Source organism: Triticum dicoccoides, chromosome 3B, assembly GCF_002162155.2.
Source record: "Triticum dicoccoides isolate Atlit2015 ecotype Zavitan chromosome 3B, WEW_v2.0, whole genome shotgun sequence".
NCBI lineage: Eukaryota > Viridiplantae > Streptophyta > Magnoliopsida > Poales > Poaceae > Triticum > Triticum dicoccoides.
The window spans coordinates 410,737,148-410,747,916 of NC_041385.1; the positions used below are offsets into that span (position 1 = coordinate 410,737,148).

At 45.3% G+C, this 10,769-nt stretch overlaps 1 protein-coding gene across 1 annotated transcript; it reads right to left on the bottom strand.

Annotated features, from left to right (window-relative positions):
- Positions 1-1,577: 1,577 nt before the first annotated feature.
- Positions 1,578-5,951, bottom strand: LOC119276246 (N-alpha-acetyltransferase 50-like). The gene is made up of 3 exons (XM_037557273.1): positions 5,635-5,951; positions 5,067-5,189; positions 1,578-1,946 (listed from the first exon to the last, which is right to left on the bottom strand). The coding sequence occupies exons 1-3, from the start codon at positions 5,822-5,824 to the stop codon at positions 1,729-1,731; spliced, it is 531 nt and encodes a 176-aa protein (XP_037413170.1). The 5' UTR covers positions 5,825-5,951; the 3' UTR covers positions 1,578-1,728.
- Positions 5,952-10,769: the final 4,818 nt, after the last annotated feature.

Sequence of the window (10,769 nt, forward strand, 5' to 3'; positions counted from 1 at the left end):
GCCGGTGAAATCTTCAATCTTCTACATGGTCATGCTGAAGAACTCCATTTCAGTGCATGAGGACATATAAGGATGCGATTCAAACGTGGTGTTCATGTTTCGTCTTGTTCTATGTCACAAATGCTTCCATTTCCTTATGTGGGATGGCCGTTTAGGCTCTGAGGAGCATATGCTCCCTGATGAACAGTAAATTCAAAATAAATAGTAAATGAATCTTACAAATTCTGATTTTTTTTTGTAGATGTTCATGTTGGTGTAACAAGCACGCTTGACAATTTTTATGCGAAACGGGATAACAGTGCTACGTCGATGAAAAAAACAAAATTAAGTGTACATTTGGAGATTACACTTGGGGTTTGATTTGTTATTTTCACACGGGTCAAAATGCTTAAGCTTCCCCCCTAAAAATTTGCAGGTAGCATTTGGGTGTGACAATGAACACATCCATTTTTTCCAAAAAAAAATTGACATTTGTAAAATACATTTTTGGCAAGCAGGAGCACATGCTCCCTAGAGCCAAACTGAATTTCCTTATGTAGTGTACTCTTAATGCAAAGTAGGTGTTCACCTTTAAGGATGACAATTTTACCCATGGGTACGGGTACCCGCGGGCACCATATCCGCATGGGTAGGGTATGGGCACACTTTTATACCCATGGGTAGTACCCATACCCTACCCGTTAAGTCATGGGTAGGGTACAGGTATAGCCTTGTACCCGCGGGTATACCCATACCCTGCCTGCTTGTAAAAATAATGTTAAGTTGTTGTCAATTAATCATTAATTTGTCATGTGACTCGTCTACTCCTATTGACTTATGAGTATGTTGTGATTTCTAAATTTTGATAGTAGTCTTGTACCCATCTACTTGTTATTGAGCTAAGATATTTGATTTTTTTGTCAAATTTCCTATGAATGAGTGTAAAATTATGAACTTGTATACTATTTGTTCTATTCGTTGGGTACCCAATGGGTATGGGTACCCGTCGGGTATGGGTAAAGTTTTATACCAGTGGGTACGAGTATGGGTAAAATTTTGTACCCACTGACTAGACGGGTATGGGTATGGTATTGCTCTACCCTGCCCATACCCTACCCATTGCCATCCTTATTCACCTTTCGTCCTTTTATGTGTGGCAAAATGGTTCCATATATGTAGTGTACTCTTGATAAAAAGTAGTATCTTCGTAGGCGATGGCGGTTCTATTTGGGTTGACGCGATCATCGGAGTGGTGTGCAGGCAAGACCATAGATAATTTGACTTGTCAACGATAGAAGTAATAAACGTGTTAAAAATAATTCAATAGAAAAAGGTTAAATTTACACGAACAAAAAACTGATTTTATCACGAACAAACCTGTCAGAACTAAAGTAACACATGCCAGAGCGAGCAGGGAGAGAGACGAACGTTGGGATTTCGGAACCCAAGTAACTACAAGTCTACAACCTTGCTCCAGTAACAGGTCAAAGGAGCAAGATTAAAATTGGCAACTACGCCATTCGGAAAAAATCTGGCAACCGCGCACCACATATCCAGAATAAGTAGTTAAGGCAGGCACTCAAGTTACCGGAGCAAGGTGGGATAAAGAACACAGTCAATGTAAAAATGATGTCTCAGTGATGCAGCCAAGGTAATCGTGTTCTCAAACTAATGTTAAACCTCAACGAAAATGAAGAACAAACTGCAACAAGATCATAACTCTGTCACAAGAGCAGGGACGGTGTCTGCTCATTTCTTTGTAGCAACCTGGCCGATAAATTTGGTAAGAACATAGCAATCTGGCGGAGTGATGTTCGTATAGTAATTATGTATCGTCTCTGTTATTTCGAAACCAAACTTCTTGTAGAAAGCAATGGCATCGTCGTTGTTTGTCTGAACGTGTAAGTATATCTCCGAGATGTTCTGCTTCGCACAGAGATCAAAAACATGGTTCAGCAGCTTTGTTCCTGTCAAAATAAAAAAGAATCAATTGTAAGGCAGCACAGATCATATTACTGCTACTCTTAAAAGCAGCTCGCGTTGTTGCCAAAAACAAACTATTCTTTTCTGTTCGTAAAAGATAGTTTCAAAAGAGCAAAAGTATGCAAGGTATATTTCAAGCCCAAGAAGTTTACAACAAGTTGATATTTTATATTCATTCAGCTAGCATTCATTGTTTTGAGACAGTGTTACAGTAGCAGTACCAAACAAAACCTGCCGCAGTGTCCCCTCATAATTTCTTTTTATCAAACATCATGTTCCTAATAGTCCTAAGATGATCATATGAACATTTCCCTGAGAACAAACTCAAAATTCTTGACAGCATGTGTTGTGAAATGAGGCCAGACCGCTAGAGTATATTTTAAATTGAATTCTGTAAACTCCCGAAATTCTCATTTACCATCAATGGAATCGTATTAACAGGATACTATATTAGCAGCCAATAGTGCAGTGTGGGAAATGGTGTAGCCTAACATTTTGAGGACTCTTCCCGCCAAAAAAAAAAAACATTTAGAGGACTCTGAAACCTTAAACAAACAACAAGTTATGAATAACTGCTGGGTTAACCACATGTGCTACCCGGTCACTGGGAGCAGAACGGACAACTTACTATCATCTGATAGTAGCACAAATGGGGGCAGGAGTCTAAAAGAAGCATGACAGGGCAGCGATTGCTCAAAGAAAGTATGATGAGGCAGCCCATGATGTTTTATTACACGATGATCTTTAACATTATTCTTACTAGACTTAGAAGTCACAGGTATTTCACTTGGTTACAAAAGAGCAATCTAGCGTACAGATGTGTTAGCATGGGCTAAAGTAAGAATGAGTGGCAAGGCTCATTATTTTTCACTGGTTTTTCCTGTGCTGATACAGGTATTCTTTTAGAACTTGCAGTAGATAAACAGCTAAGGTAATTATATATATAAGCAAGCTTTAGAATAATACTGGTACATGCTTAAATCATTTCCAAGAGTTTTTTTTAAAACAGTAAGTTTATCACTTGGACATCATGAAAGGACATACACCATGTCCTAGAGGACATAACATGGTAAGAGCATTATTGCACTTTAATTTCATGAGCACATATGGCACAACTGCTACCCACAATCCTTGACACCACCTTAGTTTAAATGCGTAATGCATTTTGTGGCAACCCACCCCCTTCATAACTTTATAACGCTTACGGCATATGGCAAGGCGACTTCATAGACACACCCTAACCTGGTCTGACAGCAAGTTAAATCACCCAATACAACCAATTTAGTAGCACAGTGCTCCCTTAATTTCCCATGGGAATAAGATTAACCTGATGCACACTCAAATGCCGAAATACAACAAAACATGGTATGTAAGCAACAACACTTTTCAGAAACCTGGTACCATCAGTTGATTCTTGAAGGAGCAGATTCAAGGTTGACTTTGGTTTATTAACCCATAGAACAAAAGCTGACCTAGGGCCAGCCATTATCTCTGTTCTAAACTCTCTTAACTAGCTTGCACTACTCCCTGTCTTCTGATTTGGCTGCCAACTGGCAGGGCCTGCACTTATTGCCTTTTGATTGTAACCTTCCTAGATGGTGCAGGCTGTCATAGGTTGTCCAAGCATTTTATCATGTAACCTTGTAACGGTAGGGAGAGGAAAAGCTGGAGAGGACTCGTGGGAGGGAGAGGAGAAGCTGGCAGAGACTCAAACAGAAGCATAGCTGCTGCTGGCACATACAGCAGAACAGAGCAGCGAGCAGGAGCTGAAGAAGAGGGAGGGTAGGGAGAGGAAAAGCTGGGGAAGACTCGTGGGAGGGAGAGGAGAAGCTGGCAGAGACCCCAAAAGAAGAAGCATAGCTGCTGCTGGCAATGCCGCACCAACGCAGACCTGGAAGCAGCAAAGCTCTGCAATACGGGGATGGCACATGGAGGCGGCGCTCCAAGCCAGAACCAGATTTTTTTTTTCTGCTCCACTCTCACCTTGTTCTGTCCCTCTCTCCTCGCCCGCTTTTCCTTCCCACCCCGTTCTACATAGTTCAAGGAAGAAGGGCCAAGATTTTCTGCCCCACTGCTTTTCCTTTCCACGCCCCTGCTTTCCCCCTCCCACTCCTGCTTCTCCTTCCCGTGTGTGCCTGCTCAGAAAGCATATGGCATCGAAAATCGGCTTAAGGAGCCGCCCGCCTTGTCAATTGGACGCCATGGCCCTATGGTGGACGCACAGGCAACTTCTATTGTGAGGGTCAATGTGCTTGGTCTGGAGAGTTGCCACAGTTGTATTATTGACGTTATGGCAGTGGCACATCAACAGAAAACTTTGGGCACATTTTGATTCAATTGAGATGGTGGCAGAAGCATGATCAATCATCGTTCATTGCTTGAGTGAAAAATACTCCCTCCGTCCGCGAATAAGTGTACATCTACCTTTTGTCCTATGTCAAAGTTTTCAAATTTTGACCAACTTTATAGAAAAGAGTAGTATATGACATCAAATTGGTATATTATGAAAGTACATTTCAAAACGGATCTAGTGATACTAATTTAGTGCCATAAATGCTGCTGCTTTTCCCTATAAAGTTGGTCAAAAATTTAAAACTCTGACTTAGGCTGGTCATAGTGGGGAGTAACTTAGACTAGTAACATACATATGTTACTAGTCTATGTTACTACCTTCATAGTGGGTAGTGTCATAGGTGTGGTAACATAGTTGCCTTCATTTATTACTTTGTAGACTCATTATGCATTGGAAACCGCTATGTGATGGTAACATATTATGTTACTCTATTTGCCTCTCTCCTCATTAACTACTTGCCACATCATCATTTTTGCTTATGTGGCATCTATGTTACTACCTATGTTACTCCCACTATGATCAGCCTTAGGACAAAAGCTAGAAGTACACTTATTCACGGACGGAGGGAGTAGGTTGCAAGATAAATGCAGTACCTACAACTATCCAACAATTACATTTTAATTCACAATTTCAGCAATCAGATAAGGAGGTGCACATGTTATCCTACTTGTGAGGCATATGTAGATCTCACGCCCAACAGGGTGATCTCTTCACATAGCCAAAAATGAATTTAGGTAGGGAAAATTCTCACCAAGACCAAGACCACGGTAGGGCGCCAATACACCCAGAGTCATGATATAAACACGGACGACCCCTCCTTCCTTCTTCTCCAGGCGACAAGCGATTGCTCCAACACATATATCACTATAGTAAGCTACAAACACAGAAAGGAAAAATGAACAGTCAGACAATAGCACCAGCAGCAACATGTTTTCTCATAGATGAAATCAGCCAAACCCAGCAGACGAATCAATATAACAGCGTATCCGGGAAACATCCCCAGCACAATAACCTACCCACGCCCTCCAAGATCTTCTATGGTCAAAGAAATTATTTTTGCAGATCAAATCCACATTCGCATTTGCACGTCCCCATTCCAAAATCTAAATTCCTAATGGCGGTTTCTTCCCCAATCTGGTAGCAAGTTGTAAATTGTTTTCTGCCTTCTGTCTGCAGATCCGAGAACTGAGATAGATACAACCCCAATCCCAATCCCAATCCCAATACAATGGAAGACCGGGTGAGGTATGGAACCGGTCCCGGCGGCGCGAGGTAAGGATTAGAACAAGATTGGAAGAGACTGATGGGAGCGCGCTCACCGAGCTTGGAGAAGTCCTTGGAGGCGATGGCGTCCTGGTAGTATTTGTCGTTGTAGCGGACGGGGAAGAGCGCCATGTTGAGCTTCTTGAGCTGCATCACGTTCTTGTCCCGCAGGCCGTCCAGGGACGTCCGGGCGACGCCGCTGCTCTTCTCCTTGCTCCCAGCTGCCTCTCCTTCCCCAGCGCCCATCCTCCAAGCCCTATTGCCCTCGCCCTCGCTCTCTTCGTCGCCTCTCTCGAGACTCGAAAGTTTGCGTGCGATGCGACCACGGCGGCGGGTGCGACTCGCGACCAAAACCCTTCCGCTCTTTAGCTGTTTTCGCTACTTCTTCCCGTTCTCGCTGACCCGTCGGGCCTACGGCGTTCTCACCGACCGCGGGTGGGTGGTGGGCTAGAACTAGAAGCCAGGCCTTTCGCTTGCGTGCTCTTGCAAGTTGGTATATTGGTATATCCGACGCTGATGTGTTCAAAAAAAAAAAAAAATCCGACGCTGACTCGCAAACTGAACACATTGGGCGTGTTTGGTTCCCGTCAGCTACAGTACCTGCATTCCATACACTTCTTCATTCAGTCTGGCTTTCGAAAAACAGCCTCATATGTGACATCTGCAACTTGTTTGGTTGCCTGCATATGGATTGCCTGCATCAGTGGATCAACTTTGACATGTTGTTTGGTTGCCTACATTGTCTCGGCGCATACAACTACACGCTGTTTGGTTGCTTGCATGGGGTATGATTAAGAGCTAGCACTTGCACTTAGCACACAGGGTTAAGAGCTAGCAGAGGAAGGGGGAGAAGAAATGCAGGTGCGCCCGACCATGACGACTGCGGTGGATAGTGGACGTGGTGTCGTGTCCGACATGACGAGCATGGAGTCGTGGACGAGCGACCCCATCGGCGGCACGGCGAGCGACACCGTCGACGAACTAGTTGCGGTGCTCGCGCAAAGACAGTCGACAAAGGAGGAGAATGCAGTGCCCGCGCCATGGTATCGTCAGTGCAGTGGACGAGAGAGGAGGTCGGGATGATCGACACCGGAAATGACTCGAGTGTAGTAGGGCGAGAGAGAGGAGGCCAAGATGATCGACCCCTTCGGCGGCGCGGCGAACTGCAGTGTGCACGGATGCAGAGGACACAAGAAGCAGTGTGCGCGCCATTGCAGCGTTAGTGCAGTAGGAGGACGACAAAGAGTAGGCCAAGATGAGCGACGCCGGAAACGACTCTAGTGTAGTAGGACGTGGGCAAGAAGATCAAGGGGAAGGGCTTCGGCGTCGAGAGGGACGAATAGGAGGGCTCTGAGCAGAGGTTAGAGGAGCTCGACATGGCGGCATTAGTGCAGTAGACTGCTGCTCAAAAAGAGATGAAGCTACGATAGTCGAAACCAAAAACTTACAACACGAATGTTGTGAGGAACCGCAAGATTAGGCAGCTGGTCAAAGGAAATTTCAAATGATCGATCGTGCGCGACGAATCTGACAAAATTCGTCCAGAATAACTCCAAATGGGAAGACGAGATTAAGAATTTACGGCCGACGAAACTACGAACCGATCGCCTGAATGGAACCATAGCATCAGGTGTATCTTTTTCGTGTAGAGCTTACCCCAAATCGAAGCACCGTTGTGTACATCAGAGGGAGGAGATTAGATAGGAGCTTACTGAAGGTTGAAGAAGAACTCAGGTAATCACCTCGCATCCCTCCCGTCTCCACTCGTGCAAGGGCTCGCTGGCTTGCGCTCGCCTCGGCCTGGCTCGCAAAAAACTGCCGATTCCTGCGTTTCCAGCGAGCCAGCCTCTGGACTGCTTTAAAAAGCGTGGGATGCAGCCCCAATAGTGAAACCAGGCAACCAAACAGGCCTCTTGCTTCCCGCGCGGGCCTGGTTGGGCTCGATGCGGGCAACCAAACACACCAATTAGTCATCCGTGAATTGGATATCAAGTTCACAGACACAATAAAAAGGAAGATTATCCAAAACTAACCGCATATATTTCAAGCCAGGTATCAACAAATCGGATAAATTACACGTAAATCGGACGATCTTCATACAAAACGGAGCACATTCATTACATTTCGAACAGTTTTCATTAAAAGGGGGACAGATCCAAACCTAGCCTACATCAGTGCCCGTCATCCAAGTCCTTAGTGTTCCCTTCCGATGACCGCGTCCTCCATCTGCCGTCTCCATGAGCGGCGGGGATAAGACCCGCGAAGTGGTGCGGTCCTCGGCAAGAAAGAGTAGAACATGGGAGACGGACCGACCCACTTGGGACTCGAGCCCCCGCCATCTTCCATGCCTTACTCATCCTTGTCGAAAGTGGAGGGTCTGCCATGTTCGTCATCCCACCGGCACGGCCAAACAGCATTTGGTGGCGCGTAGGGCGTGCGACTGGCGACGTTCTTGTTTGCGATTGCCTGCGCAAACAGCGCCGCCTCCGCGTCCGATTGTGCCGCATGTATGTTGCGAGCGGCGGCTTGAGTGCGGGCAGTCTCGTACAGTGCCTGCTGCTCGGCAATGAAGTTGGGATTCACTATGGCCATGGCCGGCACAGCTTCCTCGCTCGCGTGCTCGCCGTAGATTTGACCCTCCGCCAGCTGGTCCTGCTCGAGGAGAAACATGTTGTAGCGTCATTCCTCCTGCACCTGCCAGAACAACGACATAGGCGCAGGTGCCAGGTGCTCCTCGACCTTGGCAACGTTGAAGTGCGCTTGTCTCTGCTCCATCATTGAGCCGGCATGCACCAATGCGGACTCCAGCGCGGAGTCGTCGTCGGAGCCAGCCCCATTATGGGCTCGTCGTCGGAGACCTCCGAAGAGTTGGCCGATATGTCGGCCTCTATCGCTTGGCACGAGGCTCTGCCAAACGGTCACAAGGGTGGCCACCTCATGCTTTTGCTCCGTCGAGAAGCTCTCCCATAGAGCGTTCCCGCTCACGGTCATGGTGGATGTGGTGCACGGGAAGAAAGATGCGGTACGGATGGGTTGTGGTGTGTTGTGAGGTGACAACCCACAAGTATAGGGGATCGTTTGTAGCCTTCTCCGATAAATAAGAGTGTTGAACCCAAAGAGGAGCTAAAGGTAGAACAAATATTCCCTCAAGTTCTATCGACCACCGATACAACTCTACGCACACTTGACGTTTGATTTACCTAAAACAAGTATGAAACTATTTTGCAAGAATAAAACTATGAGTACTTTGCGAGAATAAAACTAAGAATAAAATGCAAGGTAGTAAAAGTGGATAGCTTTTTGTTAACAAGAAAGTCTTTTGTCCCTAAACAATCGATAACAAGTACCGGTGATCATTCTTGTAATTCTATATGAGGGAGAGGCATGAGCTAACATACTTTCTCTACTTGGATCATATGCACTTATGGTTTGAACTCTAGCAAGCATCGGCAACTACTAAAGATTATTAATGTCGTGAAACCCAACCATAGCATTAGGTATCAAGTCATCTTTACTCCCATACGCCATAACCCACTTATCTGTGTTTAGACTGATGTCACCCCCGCACTGACAATAAGCAAACCATGAACATATTGCAACACCCTACGACGGGGCCCCCTCACGTTTGCGCGAGAATGGAGGGCACCGTAGGACAGCACCATAAATAAAATATACAATCATACCAACCAAGATCACGAATAACCCATAAGACAAAACAGATCTACTCAAACATCATAGGATAACCATAGATCATTGGGAAATAATATATGAAGTTAAGCACCATGTTTAAGTAGAGATTACAGCGGGGAGAAGGGGTGTTACACCGCTCCATAGAAGGGGGAGAGTTGGTGTTGACGGTAGCAAGATTGTTGATGTAGATCGTCGTCACGATCCTAGCCCCGGCGGTGTTCCAGCGCCACCGGGAGAGAGGGGGAGAGAGCCCCCTCCTTCTTCTTCTTCCTTGCCCCCCCCTAGATGGGACGAGAGTTCCCCCTCTGGTCCATGGGCTCCATGGCGGCGGAGGGGCGGGAGCCCCTCCGAGATTGGATCTTCCTCTCTGTTCTCTCATGTTTCGCGTTCCCCATATCTGGCCCTTCACGGTTTCTTAAATTCCCGGAGATTCGTAACTCCGATTGCGCTGAAATTTTTACATGATTTTTTTTCATAAATTATCTTTCTTGCTCCAGAAGAGGGGCTCCAACAGACGTTCAAGGAGGGCAGAAGACACCAGGGCGCGCCTGGGGCCTATGGCGCGCCCTGGTGGGTTGTGGGCTCTGTGGGCCCCCGTTTGCGTTGATTCCACCTCCTAAAAACATATATTCCAAAATAATTCTCCGTAAATTTTTATCGCGTTTGGACTTCGTTTGATATGGATTTTCTGTGATACAAAAAATATGCAAAAAACAGGAACTAGCACTGGGCATTGGATCAATAGGTTAGTCCAATAAATCATATAAAAAGTTGCCAAAAGTATGTGAAACTTGTATAACATTGGCATGAAACAATCAAAAATTATAGATACGACAGAGACATATCAGCATCCCCAAGCTTAATTCATGCTCGTCCTCGAGTAGGTAAATGATAAAAAAATAATTTTTGATGTGGAATGCTACCTAACATAAACTTGATCATATATCTAATCATGGCATGAATATTAAGACATAAGTGATTCAAAGCAATAGTCTATAATTTGACATAAAGACATCAATACTTAGGCATCCCAACAAACAATCATGTCTTTCAAAATATCAACGCTAAAGAAAGTTATCCCTACAAAATCATATAGTTTTGTCATGCTCTATCTTCTTAACACAAAGTATTTATCATGCACAACCCTGATGACAAGCCGAGCAATTGGTTCATACTTTTTAACACGCTTCAGCTTTTTCAACCCTCACGCAATACATGAGCGCAAGCCGTGGATATAGCACTACGGGTAGAATAGAGTATGATGATGGGGATAAATATAGAGAAGACAAAAAGTAAGAAAGTCTCACATCAACGCAGCTAACCAACAAGCTATGGAGATCCCCATCAATCGATATCAATGCGAGGAGTAGGGATTGCCATGCAACGAATGCACTAAGAGCTATAAGTATATGAAAGCTCAATATGAAAACTAAGTGGGTGTGCATCTAATCCTATAATGAAAAGTTCCCACTAGTATATGAATGTGACAACATAGGAGACT